The sequence below is a fragment of the Asterias amurensis genome, chromosome 5 (genome assembly GCF_032118995.1).
Source record: "Asterias amurensis chromosome 5, ASM3211899v1".
Taxonomy (NCBI): domain Eukaryota; kingdom Metazoa; phylum Echinodermata; class Asteroidea; order Forcipulatida; family Asteriidae; genus Asterias; species Asterias amurensis.
This window is the reverse complement of record NC_092652.1, coordinates 9,130,198-9,151,346: the sequence shown is the minus strand read 5'-3', so window position 1 is coordinate 9,151,346 and position 21,149 is coordinate 9,130,198. Positions and strand designations below refer to the sequence as shown.

At 38.4% G+C, this 21,149-nt stretch overlaps 1 protein-coding gene across 2 annotated transcripts in view; it reads right to left on the bottom strand.

Moving 5' to 3' along the window:
- Positions 1-882: 882 nt before the first annotated feature.
- LOC139937060 (FYVE and coiled-coil domain-containing protein 1-like) overlaps positions 883-21,149 on the bottom strand; it is a 38,086-nt gene continuing 17,819 nt past the window's right edge. The window contains exons 11-20 of one of the 2 annotated variants that reach the window (XM_071932041.1): positions 19,884-19,955; positions 18,802-18,849; positions 17,316-17,434; positions 16,920-17,007; positions 15,266-15,390; positions 13,835-14,275; positions 12,574-12,774; positions 9,083-9,233; positions 7,645-7,826; positions 883-5,507 (exon numbers count right to left, since the gene is read on the bottom strand). In XM_071932041.1, coding sequence (XP_071788142.1) covers positions 5,447-5,507; positions 7,645-7,826; positions 9,083-9,233; positions 12,574-12,774; positions 13,835-14,275; positions 15,266-15,390; positions 16,920-17,007; positions 17,316-17,434; positions 18,802-18,849; positions 19,884-19,955 — 1,488 coding nt within the window. In that variant the 3' untranslated portion in view covers positions 883-5,446. Of the gene's footprint in view, positions 5,508-7,644; positions 7,827-9,082; positions 9,234-12,573; positions 12,775-13,834; positions 14,276-15,265; positions 15,391-16,919; positions 17,008-17,315; positions 17,435-18,795; positions 18,850-19,883; positions 19,956-21,149 lie in introns of both variants that reach the window. The other variant, XM_071932040.1, reaches the window with a different exon arrangement.

Genomic DNA, 21,149 nt, shown 5'->3' with positions numbered 1-21,149 from the left:
GACAGTATTGCATGACGGACACAATTGCAGCTGACACCGGTCATAAGCCTCACTTCTCTCGTAATCCAGGGATTTGTATGACTGGCACAAGATGTTCTGGAGGGAATGTGCTTTTCCACGAGTTCACTGATCTTTTCTTTGAACATGTTCCAATTGGTTTGCATGTTGCGGGAATCTGGGTCACTATTGAGAAAACTTTCCCGGAAGCAAGTCATGACATGACAGCTCTTGAATTCTCCATGTTGGCTTTCCCATGGCTTTCTAGGAACTTTTTTTGTTGAGTTTGGGTTTAAGATTATGGCACTTCATGATCGCTGATACCTCTGGAACCACATATCATTTTTATATATATATGTAATTAGGGTGGGTTGGGGGACTACAATCCCTGCCATATCTCGTTGCCCCCCCCGGCCCCTTTCAATGTTGGTTCCATTTGCCGACTGTGTTCTGAGTTACGGTCAACATTGAGCGGGGCCCCACTCAATGGGGGCGGGGCGGTGGACATGTTTTGCATGTGATTGGGAAGTGCACAGGCAACTGATATAACGTCAGGAAAAGGGTGGCCTAAGCATTTTGGCCGGGATTCTAGGTCCAAAAATAATGTTCTGTGCAGCTTCAAAAATTCTTGAGGCCTCTTTGGTCCAGGGAAAAAAAATCATTGCATACATCCAGCAACATTTTGCCGACTCCACAGCGTAGGTCCAACAGATCGGTTGGTCCAGTCAATGTCTGCAATGCAAGATTGAAGTCACCAGCAACAATCAAGATCGTATTTTCAAACTTTGACTGAAAGCTGGCTAGCGTTGTAGGCCTATCATGTGAAATAATAGGGGTTCAACACCTTGCCACACAAATCACAGTCTTGTTTCTGTGTTTCCTGGTACTACATCCACTGTTAATAAAGATATTTATTGCGTTCTTTCCTTAATAAGGTTACATTTGTCAACAAATATATTTACATTATGTTTTTGAGTTATTGCAGAGCTTAAAGCCATTGGACCCTTTCGGTTAAGAAAAAAAGTTCACAGATTTACAAATAACTCACAGGGTTTACAGAAGGCAATGGTGAAAGACTTCTCTTGAAATATTATTCCATTAAATGCTTTACTTTTTGAGAAAACAGCAAAACAATAGAAATTCTCAATGAGAATTACGGATTCATTTTAAACACATGTCATGACACGGCAAAACGCGCGGAAACAAGGGTGGGTTTTCCGTTGTTTTCTCCCGACTCCGATGACCGATTGAGCCTACATTTTCACAGGTTTGTTATTTGATATAGAAGTTGTGGTACACAAAGTGTGGGCCTTGGACAACACTGTTTGCCGAAAGGGTCCAATGGCTTTAACACGTAATAAATGTTATTCATTTGTCTCCCCATTGGACAATAAATTCACATGACTCGGGGAAAGTTCTCAGTATACAGTGTATACACTATCTGTGTATAGGTAAAACAAAAAATTATAACCAACAAAACAAAAAATTTAACAAGCAATTTTCAATAATTATCAAAAAGATTACCTTTAATCATGTTAATAAATTTGAATGTCATTTGACACTTTCTGTGATTCAATAACAGTACTTTGTCACTTTTAGTGTACCACATGCAAATGAAGTTAAAACATGATCAAACAATCAAATCTTAAAAAAGATATACAGATACACGTAAAATATCATTAAGATGGTAATGCTTCCACTGAAAGAAAGAAAAAATCAGTAAGAAACATCATTCAGTGGAACTGATAATTCTTACTATGAATTCTCAGTGCCACTGGATGAGGGAAATGAAACAATCAAGCAAACTTAATATGAAAGCCAATAGCATCGCTGAGCATTATGTACATTATCTGAGTAAATCACTACAAATGAATGGCAATGGCAAGCTTTGAGAACATTATGAAATCTCCAAACACACCAATTCATCTAAAATTGAATGACACAGGTTTAGAAAACTGGGAACACACACACAGACATTTCATGATTAAAAAACAATAAAGTACATGCAAAGGTAAGATGTATATACAATTTGAGGCATTACATGGCGAGGTATCAATATATATTTGGTTTGCGGTAACACCATGTATCTACTTGCCAAGTAGAGTTTGTTCTTGGAGAACTGTTTCTCTTGATTCTACTACCGTGGAGTAGATTTATCGGATATTCGGGAGACTTCTCAGTTCTGAAAACAACTGTCCTGCCTTTTAACTACTACTTGGGCAGAAGGTAAAGGAAACTGAATGGGACTACTACTTATAGGATCGTAGTTAACTGCACTACCGCGGCGTCAGTTCTTGGATTGGTCTCAACATTTAGACTAGCTAGCTCTAGTCATCCTCAGGAGACTGTAGTACTCCGAGAAGATGTAGTACCCCATACAAGTTGTTGACAGCTTTGTATGACCTTTACAGACAGTGGACACTATTGGTAACTACTCAAAATAATTTTTACCATAAAACCTCACTTGGTAACGAGTAATGGGGAGAGGTTGATGGTATAAAACATTGTGAGAAACAGCTCCCTCTGAAGTGATGTTTTCGAGAGATGAGTAATTTTTGCAGGAATTTGATTTTGAGACCTCAAGTTTAGAATTTGAGGTCTTGAAATCCAGCATCTAAAAGCACACAAATCCGTGTAACGATGGTGTTTTTTCTTCTTTCATAGTTACCTCGCAACTCCGACGACCAATCAAGCTAAAATTTTCACAGGTTTGTTATTTAATGCATATGTTGAGATACACCAAGTAAAAAGACTGGTCTTTGACAATTACCAATAGTGTCCAATGTCTTCAAACTTGGCTTCACATAGCATAATCACCTTGTTTACACTTAAAAGGCACTGTCGTTGTAAATCTTTGTATCCATTTTTAAATAATGCTTGCTAGAGAAACTCTGGTTTGATGCAAAAATCCCGATATAAAAAGGTTTACTGAAACTAATCTGTAATATCTTGCTTTAAAATTAAAGATGTGAGTAGATGCTGTTGATTGGCTAGTACCAATACACTGTACACTGCTTCAGGTCATCAAACATAAATTAAATATTGCACATGTTGGTTTAGCTACACGTAGCTGATACTTTAAGTTCATTCCAATTACAGACCTGCCAACCTTGTAATTTGCTTTTGAGAACCACATTATCGCAGCGACATAAACATGATCGCCCAGTGCACAACGGCATATGGCACAATGCTTACGGTCAGTCACTTTAGCCATGGACCACTTCATTTTAGATGAACCATTCATTTAATGTAATTATATATCATATTCACACAAAATACAGGCTACTTCATAAAACAAAATTTGTATCATGATATCAGTGGTTATTTTAGGGGTGGTTGATGTGGCCTTTTCTGACTTTTTGTGCTCGTGACCTTAACAGTCTGAAAAAAAATGAAAAAGAAATAACCAGTTGACTGCTGGAACCATGTTCCAAATGCCTAGATCAAGGATTTAAAACTGAAGGAGTGAAGGGGCAAACTAGTTTTTATTTTTTATTTTTTTATATCACAAAAAAATTGGCCAACGGTTTCCCTACGGGCGGTGAGCCCATTTTGACACATTTCTGATCCATAACATATATTAATTTCATTGACAAGGTCTGTTGAACAATGTTCCTACATTATTAGTAACTTAAACTCGGAATGCAAATATTATAACTTGGTATCCATCTTTGGTTGCCCAGTAAACGGACAAACGAAAGCCCACCGTAGAGTTTTCCAGTTCCACTTCAATTCAGGCATGCTTCAATTCATCATTTATTTCCCTTATCAGGCTTATACAAAGATTACAGGCCATCAAATTCCCATTATTCTCCCCAAATTCTCGGGAGTTGGGAAAAAATCGTGACGTAAATAATAACATGAATGCTACCTCCTGACCTCAACTGCTGCCGCTCTTTGAGATGTCTAAATGTCAAAGTGTGTGCACTGCCGAATGCAAAATGCATTATTTTCCATGTTGAGGAAGAAACTTCTTTGGAGCATGCATTCTTTTTTTTCCGGGTGGAGGAGTACTTTTTCCCCCATCACTGACACTTCGCCTTCGATCGGCGTCCATCATGTCCATGTTGCATAAACACACGGCAACGCCGAACGAATTCGAACACGTGCATTGTGTACACGTGCATTGTGTGCACGTACATGTGTGCACGTACATGTACATCTATTCATAAAGCTGTACATGTACTATACCAGGTTGACCGAACTGGTATGCGCCATTCCCACCCCTTCTGTTACGCATTGGTTTATTAGTTTTCCAGCGGGAGTAAAAATTTAAAAAATAATTCTAAGCACAACCTCTTTTTTATCGAAGCGCATAATGATCACTCAGATGTGGGGTGTGTGGGGTGTTTTTGATCTGTTGTTTTTGCACTTGGGGTCGAACGAATAACAGTTGATTAAATTGAGAAAAAAATTGTCCGTTCGTGCTGCAGTTTTAAAACACCGCGATATAGATTTAGCTTTTTGCATACGTTCAGCAGAATATCGCGTACCACCGTACTCAGGGGTGAAAATGCGTACATGGTACGCAAAATGCGTACAGGTTGGCAGGTCTGCAATTAATCTTGAATCTACACCTAGACTGGGTGCTTTGAGTACAAAATGTTCGTTCTATAATTCTCTGAGTATTTCCTTAATAGAGGTTTAGTCACTTGAACTATTATGGTGTTTTTTGTCACTGCCTGAAATCTGGCCATATCTGTGCCTGGTAACAGTAGACTTTGAATATGATGCTCCAGCTCGTTCCTCGCACAGACTGCTTTACAGATTGTTTGAGGTTGTTTGCTTTGTAGACCTGTTGTGAGTGGCTGAGCAACTGCTTTGTGTTGTTTAGTTATTAGTAGACCTCTCATGATTGGCTAGCAGGCTGCCTTGGGTCGTCATGATTGGATGACCGACTACTTTGTATTGTTCTCTTTGAAGACCTCTCATGATTGGCTAGCAGGCTGCCTTGGGTTGTCATGATTGGCTAACCAACTACTTTGTATGTTGGATTGCCATGATTGGCCACTAGACCGCTTTGGCCTGTAATCCTTACACCTCTTATGATTGGCTGGCAGGTTGAATTGGGTTGTCATGATTGGCTGACCAACTACTTTGTATTGTTCTTTTTTTAGACCTCTCATGATTGGCTAGTAGGCTGCCTTGGATTGTCATGATTGGCTGACCAACTACTTTGTATGTTCTCTTGCAGGTTGAATTGGATTGTCATGATTGGCCACTAGACTGATTTGGGCTGTATCCCTTAGACCTCTCATGATTGGCTGGCAGGTTGAATTGGGTTGTCATGATTGGCTGACCAACTACTTTGTATTGTTCTTTTTGTAGACCTTTCATGATTGGCTAGCAGGCTGCCTAAGCCTTGGGTTGTCAAGATTGGCCACTAGACTGCTTTGGCCTGTATTCCTTAGACTGATTGGCTGGTTGGTTGGATGACTTCGTTAGTAAATTAGTACGCTGCTTCGGGTCGTTTCACTTGAAGACTGTACTTGACCGTTTTCTGAGTGAATCTGAAAAAGTATTTTGTACAGAACATGTTTGTATAATAAAAGAGTGAAAAAAAAAAACTCAACAGTAATACTATTGGCTTCTTTTACTTTGGCAAATAATCCCTCGGACATTAAAGGAACACGTTGCCTTGGATCGGTCGAGTTGGTCTTTGAAAAGCGTTTGTAACCGTTTTTTATAAAATGCATATTGGTAGAAAGATGTTGTAAAAGTAGAATACAATGATCCACACAAACATGCCTCGAAATTGCGTGGTTTTCCTTTTACCTCGTCGACTAACACGTCGGCCATTTATGGGGGTCAAAATTTTGACTCCCATAAATGGCCGACCATGTTAGTTTGCACAGTAGAAGGAAAACCATGCAATTTCGAGGCAAACTTGTGTGGATCATTGTATTCTACTTTTAAAACATCTTTCCAACCATATGCATTTTAAAAAAAACGGTTACAAACGCTTTTGTTTTGACCAACTCGTCCGATCCAAGGCAACGTGTTCCTTTAAAGGTGGGGTTATTGATTGCTTTTTGTCAGTGTAATGCTGATTTATAGGCAAGATAATAAAGTTAAATGTGAAAGTTTAAGATAAATACAATACTTGAAGAGAAACCAAAAAAGAAAAATCACAATTTGTTCACCTGAACATCGCATTAAGCAAGGTGACAGTGGGAACCAACCACATCTCTGGCCGCATCATTTGTGACCGGACAACAATGCTCAGAAATTTAAAAAACGATTCTTCTTGAATCACGCCTCAAAATAAAATGTTTGGATTGATTTATAATCAGTGGGGCATTTCAGACAAAATAATTTTGCATTAAGCTTCCTTCTATTACCATCTTTCTAAACAAGGAAGATAGTGGTAGCACTTAAAGACAGTGGACACTATTGGTAATTGTCAAAGACTAGTCTTCACAGTTTGAAAGTTTGAGCTCAATCGGTCGACGAAGTTGCGAGATAACAATGAAAGAAAAAACACCCTTGTCACACGAAGTTGTGTGCTTTCATATGCTTGATTTTGAGACCTCAAATTCTGCACTTGAGGTCTCGAATTCAAATTCGTGGAAAATTACTTCTTTCTCGAAATCTACGTCACTTTAGAGGAATCTGTTTATCACAATGTTTGATACCATCAACCTCTCCCCATTACTCCGAATCATGAAAGTTTTATGATAATTATTTTGATTAATTACCAATAGTGTCCACTGCCTTTCAAGACTAACTGATTACGTTAAAAGTGGCATTTCCTATCAGCAAATACTATATCAAATGCATTAAAGGGGACAAGCCAAGCCAACTATGATTGATTTGGTAGCTACGACCCCTCCATCAATACCTAGTGCCAGATTTTTGTAAACTTCTAAAAAAAAAAAATTCAGATACGTCTTTTTAAGTGTATAATTTGTTGGAAAAACCCGGTAAAGTAAGTGACTATGGAAGTGGGACTGGGAGCCATGGTCCCTATTTAGTTCTTGTGCAATAACAGTAAAGGTAAGAGCAACTTTAAATAATTTCAAGGTAAACACGCAATATGGCCGAAATTTTTTTCTGCTAACCTGTGAAATACGCGAAGGCTTAAGCAAATTTGTCTGCTACAGTAAGCACGCAGTTTTGCTTGCCGTTAAGCAGCGCCATGAAATTGGGCCCTGGAGAAGCTATTGTCAAAGTATGACCCTAGCTTTGAACAACAATGAAACCTGTGTCATACCTGGAGAAGCTATTGTCAAAGAATGACCCTAGCTTTGAACAACAATGAAACCTGTGTCATACCTGGAGAAGCTATTGTCAAAGAATGACCCTAGCTTTGAACAACAATGAAACCTGTCGCACACCTGGAGAAGCTATTGTCAAAGAATGACCCTAGCTTTGAACAACAATGAAACCTGTGTCATACCTGGAGAAGCTATTGTCAAAGAATGAACCTAGCTTTGAACAACAATGAAACCTGTGTCATACCTGGAGAAGCTATTGTCAAAGAATGAACTTAGCTTTGAACAACAATGAAACCTGTGTCATACCTGGAGAAGCTATTGTCAAAGTAGGACCCTAGCTTTGAACAACAATGAAACCTGTGTCATACCTGGAGAAGCTATTGTCAAAGAATGACCCTAGCTTTAAACAAAAATGAAACCTGTGTCATACCTGGAGAAGCTATTGTCGAAGAGTAATGTATAGATGCCAGCTTTGCGAGCCATTAGTTCTCCCTGCACAGCGTGTCTATGTGAGTTACATTTACACAGCGGTATAAGTTCATCAACTTGTGTCTTATCGCTAGATGCTGGAAGCTCCATACCTGGCTGGAACGTCACACTGAAGGCAATGGTCTGCATACAAAATTAGACATACTTTAGTACAGTTTGTTGACCTACAGCTCATGAAGCAGCGAAAAAATGACGATTGATTAAGAATATTTGCAAATTTGACTATCCTGTTGATAGATTATGAACACCAAATTGCTACATGAAGAAATTCATCACTTTAAGGCACCTTACAGAATTGGTTTTTGGTAACAAGGTAGTTGCTGACAGTGTAATCACTATATACATAAATTGACAAACCTGAAGAAGTTTGATATCGATCGGCCATCTGGGTCACGAGAAATTAGTGAAAAAAATGATAACACCTTTTGCATGATATCGATAAAAAAATTGTAATAAAATGCTCACCGAGCGAAAAACCCAAATAGGAAATTAGTTTTATTTATTTCTCATAAAAATATGCCATTTCAGACAGAAATATTTAGGGATCCTTATTACTATCATCCTCATTAGAACGTGTAAATTTTATGTGCATATGCGACCTTAGACAAATTTGTTCTGTAATGTTCCTTTAATAAGGCATGACTGGCATACTTTGTTTTTCTATTCTTCAAAAGTTTTTTATTCACAACTCATAAGTGACCCTTTTTAAAACTTGTCGTTTTTTATGAGGTCTTTCTTGAGTCTTGGTAGTTTATGTCACTAGAAATATTTTTCTTGAGAAGAAATTCTTCTACAATTTTAGTTTTCATAGCCATGTTCAAAAGCTAAGGTCTCAGGCCTGCTGCTAGTGTTAAAGAGCCAATAAAGGATGATCTCAATATGTCAACTAATACCTTTTTATGGCCAAATAGACATCGCAGACACCGGTTAATAACCATTTTACTCTCAAAATATGCATTTAGTAATAAATAGCTTGAGTCAAAAATGCAACCAGCCGCGCGGCTTTTTCAGCCGAGAGTCAAAAACGGCTTATCTTTTATAATGGCCCTGGACGCCAGTGACGTTTTTCTACTATTGGTTTTGAACACAGTTCTCCAGCTTTGGCATTTCCACACCAAATAGCCGCCACTGACGTTGCGCGGGCTTGTTTGACCCCACGTTTTTCAGAAATTTGGCTTGGAGTGTTCTGGAGAAAAACCCATTTTTACCATGTTTAACATGAGGTAAGAGACTCGTTATATTTTTTATGTTTCCTGGATGGACTGCAGCAGTTAGAAAACTGTAATATCTATATATTTGAGATCATCCTTTATTGGCTGTTTAAATTAGAGCCCTTTAGCAGTTATTGATTGCATCTAGTTATTAGAATAATCACGTACCTTGGGTGCTGAGGCAAACTCCCAGCATAGAACGATTCCTGGTGCATCAAGATGAATAGGAATAGCATGACTCTGTCCAGCTTTAATAGTGATGTCATCATTAACTCCTGCTTCCAGTTCCGTTGTGTATAGTGTAGGAGTCACAATTATGCTAAGTAAAATGTAAAGACAAAAAATACCCAGAGCTATTACAAACAGGGAACCAAACTTGTTTGCTAAGCAATATTAAAAACATATTGTACATGTCAATGTACTAACACATTTTTATTTGTGGTACATGTACATTACTTTTGTTTTTGCACTCAATCAGATTTATAAAAACTATGGATCTTCCAAGATACTTGTGTAGTTGTTCAAGACATGTACATCTTTGGTAAAAGGTCAGACAAAGCCCTTGCACTGTTACAATAGACTGTGCAAGTCTCACGCAGATTTGAACTACCAGGACCATTGTGGTTTCAACCTTATGAAGTGTTACGTTGGGAAGATTTTGTTTCGTCCATTACTTTAGTTTAATGTAGTTTATGACCATAGAAATGACATATGTTGTTAAAAATGTAATACCGATTAACAACATATATAAAAATAACAATAAAGTCAACATAATAACAAAGGAAAACCTAACCTCAGGTCAGGTTACTTGTAAAAAACTAAAAATTTGTGCTCATCTCCGATCACGAAACTTACGCAGACGCTTGTTTTGGTTGCGCGGGGTGAAAAGCCTTGTCATTGGTCGAATAGGCGTCGGCTTCCTCTCTAAACTACGTCACGCGTTTATCTAACGCCCTTATGACCATCGTGCGCATTGATATCTACTATATTATAGTAGAGATAAATGATCGTGCGTCCGCGTATAAACTAGCTTTTAGTAGTTTCACATTCAGGCGTACATTCACAAACGAGGTTTCAAAAAATTTAAGATCAAACAAACATTCTTGTCCCAGAGTTTTACTTGTGTCTATACATAGATTTTAACCGATAATTGCGTATTATTTGTTTAAAAAGCTAAAATTAATTTAAACAAGCTCTAATGAGTATTTTTGTTGTTCAGAATCGGCATTAACAATAAATTCCAGCAAAGATTTGATTAATAAAAAAATAAAGTTCTTCAGTTGTCGTGTTTTCTTGCTCCAGTGCGCCACGACTTGCAGTCTATAGCAAAGGATGAGCAAAGGAATCAAGTAGTAGAACCTGTCGGGTTTGATTTCCTCCTTTGTTGAGTTCAATTTATTTCCCACTACCAACAAAATTTAGCTCAGTTTCCAATTAGAAAACTGAATTCTTTAGCCCCCTATTAACAGGTACGTTTTATTCATCCAAACTTGACACTTTTTTGAGTAGCATTTTCGCTTAATATTCAAACAGAAATTTTGTAGCATTGGATTGTTCATGCTGGTCATAAACTGTTCATAAACATTTACAGACAACTCTTATTCTATTTGTCAAAGATCGACCATGGTGCTGGGGGAATGCAACATCAACTTGTATAAACACCAATTTGTTTTGAACATTAAAAAAAAAAAAAAAAAAAAAAGAAGGAAATTCAATGTAATAAAAGAATCCCAAGTGAAATGTAAGAGTGTAATGTATATAACCCATCAAGACTTGTCAGTTTTGACTGCTTTGTCTCAAATTATCAAGTTCATTGTTCTTGAGTGCACGTGCCAGGTAATATAAGCATACAAATCAAGTAAACTTCAACAAAGCAGTTTCTGACATCCACATAAGCAACAAATTTGAACAACTTCATGGATATGGTCATATGTTGCTACCTCGCTAATTATATACATGTACATGGGTAACTCTATGGCATGTGCATGTTAAAATCATGAAGGTGTGTAAATGAGACATTTTTACAGGCAAAATAACAAAGTTTACAAACTATTTGGAGTCAGAGATGTTTTTAAATCATGTATATTGAGTGGTAAATGAAATGATTGGTTTGATGGCTATATTGGAAGGGTGATAGATTGGTTTTTAATAATAATATTGAAGTCTTATATAGCGCCTGTTTCTACCAAACAAGGTCACAAAGTTGTAAAGAAAGACAGTTAAAGTCACATGTGGCAGTTTTTGCTTAATACAGTGTGTACTTGCTCACAAAGCAGCGAAAAACTGTCACGGTATTTTCACACAAATGTCACATCAATCCAGCACCTCTGGCCGCAACATGAACACCAACCCTCAGAAACCCGACAAACGATTCACGCATGAATCATTTCCAGGCCTGTATGCTTCATTTTTGAAAGGGCAAGGGCACCAAGGCATTTTCTCCTAGGTAAAGGGGCACCCTCTGAGAGATTGTAAATTTCTACTGGAGCATTTCAAGGGCACCAAGGCAATGACAAGGGGCAACGGAGGCAATCGCCTTCGTTGCCTCCGTGAAGTATCAGGCCTGCATTTCTCAGATGCAAATGTTTTGGGGTAAAACATAATCCAAACCAAATATTACTCCAACGGGAATTCTTTGTCAAAGTAGTTTATACTGTCAACAGCTGCCATGCTTCTAAACCAAGTAAGTTTTTTTACAACCACTTTCTTTTTAGTACTCCAATCTTTGACCCTATCTTTAAAAGGATGTAAAAATGCATAACATGTGATAGTGTTGACGATTCTAGGTTGAGAATGACAACAGGACAACATGGTTTAGTATATATCAAATTTGCATCAGGGATAAAGAATATTAATTTTTGGTTTTTACCCATATACACCGATGTGTGTAGCACTGTATACTCAGTACTTTCCCGAGTCCTGCGAAAAAAATCACAGGTATTTTACTCGATGGGATTCGAACCCACGACCTTACTACTGAGTATACAGTGCTACACACATCGGTGTATATGGGTAAAAACCAAAAACTAATATGGACAACATGGCATGTGAATCACTGAATGTCATGTAACCCAGTTCATACTTCCTGCGAAAGCAAATGCGATAGGAACTTTGACGTCCCTATTTTGCAATGAATAACTTGCATGAGCTGACTTGTGCTCAACTCTTGCGAAACATTCGCTGCGTAAACCGCCCTGCGACTTAAAAAATTTGAATCTCGTTTGCATTCACAGGAAGTATGCACTGGGCTTAACGCAGAGATCAAGTGACTCAAGCCTAAATAAAATAGAAAGTTGAAGTCCATGTGAGTATTGGGAGCCGTTAGTGTCTGCACTTTTGTTTCCTTCTCATGTTCAACATGTTTAATAGACAATTGTAGCTGCAACAATTTTAACATGCACAAAGACCTGCATGGCCTTATCTGGGCACAATTTCATAGAGGTGCTAAGCACAACAAATTGCTTAGCATGAAATGTTTGCCTTGATTACCAACAGGATTACCAACCAAATGTATATCGTGATTTTTAGGAGAAGCAAACAACAGCTGAATACCAGTTAAAAGTAATAAGCAACAAATGGAAATTTGTGTGGTAAGGGATAAATCTCATGCTAAGTAAATTTTTATGCTTAGCGGCTCTATGAAATTGGGCCCAGCCCACCTTGACTCTGCTACATGCCCAACCTTCAATGGGCTATCAAATGGACTTGGCTCATTCCTTGCAGCTACAACCTCCTCCTCACTGATCACATCAAAGTCAGGTTCATCATCCTTTCCACTGGGGTGGAGGTTGTGTCGAGATGGGAGAGGACTGTCTAGTACAATGACTGGATTATCTGCTTGATCAGTCTCTGAATGATAGCTACAATTAAATGAATGAGGTTTGGATCTTGACTTCATGAAATGAGCAAGAAGCTGTACGGACAAAGATAGTGATTGTATTCACTGGTTCTGGACAGTTCTCAGTCTGAGAATTAATTAGATTGTAAGCTATTCTCTAATGGCACTGAACACTATTATACAAATATTGACTGCTTCGAGTGCTATGGTTAAAACTACGACTCCCGAGGTGATCCCCAGAGCGTTCTATTTTCTTGAGACACAGTTGCACAACTAATTGGTGGGAGGTGGGAAAAAAGACGTATGTGTACTGCACGCCGTGTGATAGTCGTCGGACTATCAAACGGCAAACATTCACGCTCTAAACCAATGAAAAGGCAGAATATTTGTAACGGGGTGTTATAATCGTAATTACTCAAAATAACTAAGTGACTTGGTAACGAGCAATTCAGAGCTGCTAGTATAAACCATTGTGAGAAAAGGCTCCCTCTGACATGTTCTTAATCACGCAAAACCAAAACGATTTCACTGTCCAACTATATTTTACATATGGCAATAAAACCTTAAAACATTCAAAACAAAACATTTTGAAGTGTTTGGAGGCAACATATTTCTTATATGGAGACAACTTTCAACATCGTATTTTGTTTATTTATTTTTTTACTGTTAATGTTACGTAGTTTCAGAGTGTTTGTTATTATGAGGAGTGGTCTTAAGTGTGAATAAAAATAAATCCTCCATGGAAAAAACCCAAAAAAACTTTCAACAAACAATGATAGTTCATCTTGGACAGAATAATATGCCAGTTCAGAGAGAAGTTGTGTGATTCGATCAGACATTTGAAAGAAGTCAGACCTTTGTGTCATCATATACAGTGGCAGTGTAGCACTTATGATTGTTTCAAAGCATGAAATGTGAACATACAAACATGAATACATGAAGAGCTGGAGATGTTGAATCGCTACACATAAATCTTGTTTTATACTTTGCACTCATTAAAGGCAGTGGAAACTATTGGTAATTTAGTCTTTGACAATTACCAATAGTGTCCACTGTCTTTAATGGTGTATAGCTACATGTACCTTGATTCACTTGCAGTCACTTGAGCACACTCTACTTTCTTACTACTTGGTAATAGTTTGGCATCTTGCTCCGATGCATCCATGCCTTCCTCTTGGGTAGATGTCTTCAAGATGGATGTAGAAACAGTGTTTTCAGTAGCAGTCTGATGGTCAAGAGAAGCCTCTTCCTTCACAGCTTGCCCTGATGTAACTATGGGCACCTTGATAGGAGAGATGGAGCCATCTGTTGATGACGACCCTTCTGTAGATATTGTTGATTCCAACGCATCTTGAAGATGTGCATTGGAACTAATAGAGGATCTACTGGTAGCTGGTGTATCTTGAGATACTTCATCATCGTCATCGCTATCTGGTGTTGATAATGTTGTAGTCAAGGTTTGGTTTACCTCAGAGGCATGCTGATGTACAACAAAGCACTGTTCACATACACGAGACTTCTTGCTATAAACAAAACAATTTAAATGGATTTATTTTGGACTGGTGTCTGAGTAGAGGTTTGTCTCAATAGTCCCTTAAAGCCAGTGGACACTTTCGGTAAACAGTATTGTCCAAGGCCCACATTTTGTGTTTCACAACTTATATATAAAATAACAAACCAGTGAAAATTTAGGCTCAATCGGTCATCGGAGTCGGGAGAAAATAACGGGATTTCGCCATGTCATGACATGTGTTTACTATAAATCCATAATTCTCGTTGTTGAGAATTGATTATTGTTTTAATGTTTTCTCAAAAAGTAAAGCATTTCATGGAATAATATCTCAAGAGAAGTCTTTCACCATTACTTTCTGTAAACCCTGTAACTTATTTGTAAATCTTGTTATTATTGTTATTTGTAAATCTGTGAACTTTTTTTTTTTTTTTTTTCCGAAAGTGAATAATTGCTTTAACCCCTGAAGTACACACTTTGGAACTCAGCAGAGATGCAAACCTCAACCTGGGCCCAATTTCATAGCGCTGCTAAGCACAAAATTTTGCTAAGCATGAAATTTCTCCCTGATAAAAACTGGAGTGCCAACCAAAGCAGCTCCATGAAATTGGGCCCTGGTAACCATCTTACTGCCACCACACTACCACATATCCAAGACATGTGAGAGTATGGGCTTCCAATACCTTCTCAAAATAACCAACATCATTTATATTAATCTTAAAGGGAAATATTGCCTTTGGATTGGGTGCGCGCTTTGGGCTGTAAAAAGCAATTTTTACGAAAGTAATATGGTCAGAAAGATGTTTTACAAGCAGAATATAATTATTCACATAAATACCCCTTGAATTTGTGTGGTTTTCTTTTTATTTTGTTAACCAATACAGTCTGTATTGAAACCAATTTCTTGTCACAGTCATCCTGCATCAAACTTACGCCTTAAAACTTACTTATGCGTATTATGATTTCTCTTTTTTTATGACACTATAGTCCTCCCAAAACATACCTACTATGAGTTGTTAATACATAGCAGCTAGCACACTTGGTGCAGAAGATACGACCACACAGTCTGCAGTGATGACGTCTGACAATCATGGAGAACTGTATACGGCATTGCATACAATGAGTCACCTGCAGAGAACAATCAGTATAACTATACCTAATACATATTCATGACCGATAGTCGAGTTCTTATTGGTCCATTCATCACTGCGTGTAAGGTGTTAATTTTGCTAATTACCAAGCGCGGCAAGTGAGTATTCACGCAAGTGGTAAATGCGCATGACAAGTAATAGTATCCCAGGAGCTATTCTACTTGTCATGCTCACTACCATTGCGCGACGTCACCCCCTATTCTACATGTCATTCGCTTTACGATCGTGGTACTGTTTTGTATACACACGCACGAACAGCGCCCTCTTTTTAGCAACACTATCCAACACATGAACAAACTTATCATGTGCATTTTGTTTCACAGTAACATTCTCTTGCTCAAAACTCATGTTCCGGTAACTGAATATGTATGAAGTATAGTCAAACAAATATAACATGGTTTATTTTGGGTGACTAATATTGACTAGTCGCCCTCAAACCATGCTATGTTTGTATAGTAGCACCATTAATTCCACAACCAATAACCAATACATGTACATACAGGGACTGTTTGGTTAAACCAGATATTAACACCAGCCGATGAGCCATATTGGCTCAGGACATATTTTACTTGACATACTATGACTACGATGAAGATGATCAGAGCATACTGATCGTGCCTTTTCCGCTTGTGCTCCTTAACTTTGGAACGCTTTACCTAATAACATCAGGCGCTGTAGTTCACTTCCATTGTTTAAAAACTTGCTGAAAACTCATTGATTTAAATCCTCTTACACTTAGCTCGTTACATGTCTTGACAGTAGATTATGCATTGTATAATTTTGTATTATGTTCTAAATTTCTTTTTTGTTGTGAATATTGTTTTTTTGTTCTGCGCCTCGGAATAGGGTCTTGTACACTAGATAGATGGCGCATTATAAATGCATTATTATTATTATTATTATTATTATTGTTGTTGTTGTTGTTGTTGTTGTTGTTGTTGTTGTTGTTGTTGTTGTTGTTGTTGTTGTTGTTGTTGTTGTTGTTGTTGTTGTTGTTGTTGTTGTTGTTGTTGTTGTTGTTGTTGTTGTTGTTGTTGTTGTTGTTGTTGTTGTTGTTGTTGTTGTTGTTGTTGTTGTTGTTGTTGTTGTTGTTGTTGTTGTTGTTGTTGTTGTTGTTGTTGTTGTTGTTGTTGTTGTTGTTGTTGTTGTTGTTGTTGTTGTTGTTGTTGTTGTTGTTGTTGTTGTTGTTGTTGTTGTTGTTGTTGTTGTTGTTGTTGTTGTTGTTGTTGTTGTTGTTGTTGTTGTTGTTGTTGTTGTTGTTGTTGTTGTTGTTGTTGTTGTTGTTGTTGTTGTTGTTGTTGTTGTTGTTGTTATTATTATTATTATTATTATTATTATTATTATTATTATTATTATTATTATTATTATTATTATTATTATTATTAATCGTCGAGTTGAAACCAACAGTTCTTTTCAGAACCACCCCAACTCATTAAGAGATTATCATTACATGGTGTTACCACAAACCTTTCTATATCGTATTTCCACCATACAAATCAAACTTACCTCATTATCGTCAATCCATCTCTCGGATGCCTTCATCTTTCGCTGATAATCCAATTTATCAGTCCACTGCCACAAAGTATCTTTATCTCTGATCATAAACAAACAATACACTAAGAATTACAAGTGATTTACTTTGCGGCATTTTTCAAACGGGTAAATTTGAACACCCAGCAGGGTGGATACATGCGCATTACAAGTCTTATAATTATTATTAACTTCCCCTTGGAGCCTATGAGCATGAACTCTGTTTTTAGCTCATTGAATTTCAACTAAAAACTGTTTTACATAGGTTTATGTGAGAGTTTTTAGCATTGACTATTATGAATGGCCCCTTATGCAGTAGAAACTGAACAGCAAGAAACGTTTTCAATATTCACTAGAAGTGAATGTACTCACCTGATGAGTTTAATAATCTGCTTTTTTAAGTCCACGTTGTCAGTCTGAAGTTCAGTCAGCTTAGCTTCTAACAATGTTTGATTGCCCTGTCGAGAATCCTTTAACATTCCAAGTTCCTCCTAGGTAAATCAACACCAAGATATTTACTTAGGGTCAATGTCAAAGTTAGTCCAGGCCAACCAGTGGAAAAGTAACACCCTGGCCCAATTTCATAGAGCTGCTAAGCACAAAAATTTGCTTAGCATGAAATTTCTTCCTTGATAAAAACAGGATTACCAACAAAATTTCCATTTGTTGCATATTTCTTATTACTGGTATTCAGCTGTTGCTTGCTTATCCTGAATATCACGTGGACATTTGGTTGGTAATCCTGTTTTTATCAAGGAAGAAATTTCATGCTAAGCAAATTTTTGTGCTTAGCAGCTCTATGAAATTGGGCCCTGGACAAGGTTTGTTAACTGTTGTTAATTCACTTTGTTTGAAATTGGGTATCAGAACAAAACATGAACGACTTCACAGTGCCTGGGGTTCCATTTGTTTACAAACTGCAAAGACTTAGATCACTAGGAATTACTCTACTGGAAAACAAGCAGGACAATGTTTGTTAACTGCCGTTATTTCACCTTGTTTGAAATTTGGTATCAGAAAAAAACATAATAGACTTCGCAGTGCCTGGGGTTCCATTTGTTTACAAACCCAAGAGACTTAGATCACTACAAATTTCTCTACTGGAAAACAAGCAGGGGTCTCTATTCAACTCAGTAAAAAAAATCTCATTACAAATCTCAGTAAATATGGTTGGCGCTATCGGTCAATCTGCGCGATCAACCGATCGCGCTGCGCTATCGACCGATCGCGCTGCGCTATTGAAATATCTATTGGTTGCGCAGCAATGGTCGGTCGCGCAACCATCGGTTGATCGCGCAATATTCAGCAACGAACATGCCCGATCAACCGGTCGTGCGGGAATGGCTCGGCGAGATCGGCCGATTGTGAAGGAAAGGTTTTGCACAATCGGCCGATCGCGCCAAAAAAGTTTTGTGCGATCGGCCGATTGTGCAGGAATTGTTTGGCGCGATCGGCCGATGTTTAGGGGCCGAATTGATCTTAATTCATCTTTCAATAGCGCAGCGCGATCGGTTGATTGTGCAGATTGACCGATCGCGACCAACCAATATAATATCCTTCACACCTCTCAGATCACTCCAAAACCGCCAGGTTTGTTCCACTTAATCACCCAGTCAAAACGCACAGCGCTCAGTGGGGTACATAGGTAAAGAGCTTGACTTTGGTGCATCGTAAATCTCGTCTCTCAAACACTTGACATTGCAGAGAAATTTTATCGACTAACTGTCCTGGATAAATTTTGACAAGACCCCCTACACAAACATTGGGCCACACATAAATAAATATGTGTCTCAGTGTATTTCAACAAGTATGTGACACATTAAATTCATGGTTTTGTGAGCTTAACACATACTTTTACCTCACTGTTTAAGTTTCTGAGTTGAAGTTCTTCCATTGATTTAGACATCTGCAATTAAATTAGAAACAAATGCTTTGGGCTCAAATACACAATAATTCTAAGCAGTCAGATACAATACTTTAAAGAGTTATATCAAAAACATGTATACATCATCTGGTGTTGTTATACCTCGGTAACAAACTGTGAAGTTTGATTGGTCGAGAACCAATCATGTGACGCGCATCAAAAACGCATGTTACATGGCTCGCGACGCGCCGGGTAACATGAAAAGTGATGTACACCGGTGTACATCACCTTGATCGTTCCCGGCGTTGGTCAATTTCCAGCGCTGTGTACGAAACACCCGCGGGTTCGAGGGAATCTTGTTCGTCTGCCCATTAAACAATGAATAGTCCGTGGTAATAATGTTTGAAGATGACAACAGAACTTTGAGAAGAGGAATAACAATTATACAAAGGTATAACAAAACAATTGTCGCACCCTGTGACTGGGGTGTATGGGTTTTGTACACCCTCGAGGGAAAATGGCACCCTCGGCTTCGCCTCTGGTTCCATTTCCCCCTCGGGTGTACAAAACGCCATGGACCCCGTCACAGCGTGCAACAATTGTATAATGGCATATGATTAGTTGCTCTTCATACAAACACTAGTGATCTGTACAACACACATCTATAGTGACTTTTGTTTCAATGTACACTAGTGTCATTGCCTTTCTAAATACTAGGCAGATAATCACTCACAGCTGGTTTTTGGTAAAACCAAAATGAATATTCTTTATCCCGATGCAAATTTAACATCTATTAAATCGTTTGCAGTACCCGCTGCTAAAACATAGGATTCGAATTGCCTCTAGCTGCCGGGCAATCTCGGTGGTCTAGTTGGTAAGACACTGCTCTAGAATTGCAAGGGTAGTGGATTTTAATCCCACCCGAGTTAAATACCTGTGATTTTTTGTCCACAGAACTTGGGTAAGTACTGAGTATACAGTGCCAACACACATCAGTGTGTATCGATAAAAAACAAAATGAATAATATTAGTGATGTCTTGGTGTTTGTGAGGATACAGAAATGAATGGTCCTTACCTGCTGTATTGCTTCCTGAAGGACACTTCGCTCAACCTCCTTCTCAGACAACGCTTCCACAGCTTCCTTAGCCTTTAGAACAAGAAAGAATCAAGTTATGGACTAACATGGACTGATGATGAGTAGACAGAATTATCAAGTTAGTATAAACAGAAGTTTTGTTTTCAGCAACTGTGGATAACCACAAAGCTTTTAACATGTTATGGTTAACAATCCCCAAACTCATTTACTTGTATAACACAATCACTGCTAAAAGCCGAGTCACACTGCAGTGATAACGAAAATGATAACGATCACGACGCAAAGAGAAGGCATTCTATTTGTTGAATTGCTCGACGCACAATATGATACGCTCATCCAATCAATGGAATGCGTTCTCGTTAGCGCTGCAGTGGGACGAGGCCTTAACCCTCCTACAATCGATGCCTTTTCGAAACAAGTTGATACACCATTTGAATGGTATGATAACTGTGCACACAATTGGTTCCCTAAATGGTTTTGAATGGTGGTGCAGCTGGTATGAGGAGTGTTTCAAGTGGTGCATCAAGGATCCCAATGTCATGACTTTGAGTGATACCAGGCAGTGGGGTTGATCGATCCGCGAGTTTACCATACACTATGTCGTTGACACTACAGGATTTGGTTAACAGCTTGCTGACCATCTGAAACCATTCCGCTATGGTAATAATAATAAAGAAAACTTAATAGAGTGCCGGTATTACGCCTCAGGAAGGCGCTCATGGCGCTTGAGGAGAGAAAGACAAATTAGGACTGAGGATTGTGTGAGTATGCTTGTTTGAACAGGTGAGATTTTAAGTTCGTCTTGAATGTTGTGATGGATGGAGATGATTTGACAGTCAGTGGGAGTTGGTTCCACACCCGGGCTGATGCTACAGAAAAGGACCTATTGCCCCAAAGAATGGAAGTGGGCTGATGAAGCACCATGAGCTCATTAAAACGCAGTCCGGTGTGTGCTGATGTGTATGGGTGGATGAGGCTGATGAGGTATTCTGGAGCATTGTTGTGAAGGATTTTGTAAATGAATAGGCCAAGTTTGTACTGAATCCTGTGTGATATTGGCAGTCAGTGGAGATCCTGTAATACAGGAGTGCTGCGGGAATATTTACTGGTGAGAGAAACTAGTCTGGCAGCGATGTTTTGTAGAGACTGCAGACTTTTTAGTTGGTTTCTCTTGATGTCATAAAGCAGTGAATTACCCATGTCGATTTGGGAAGTGATGAAAGCGTGAACAAGTATTTCAGTGGT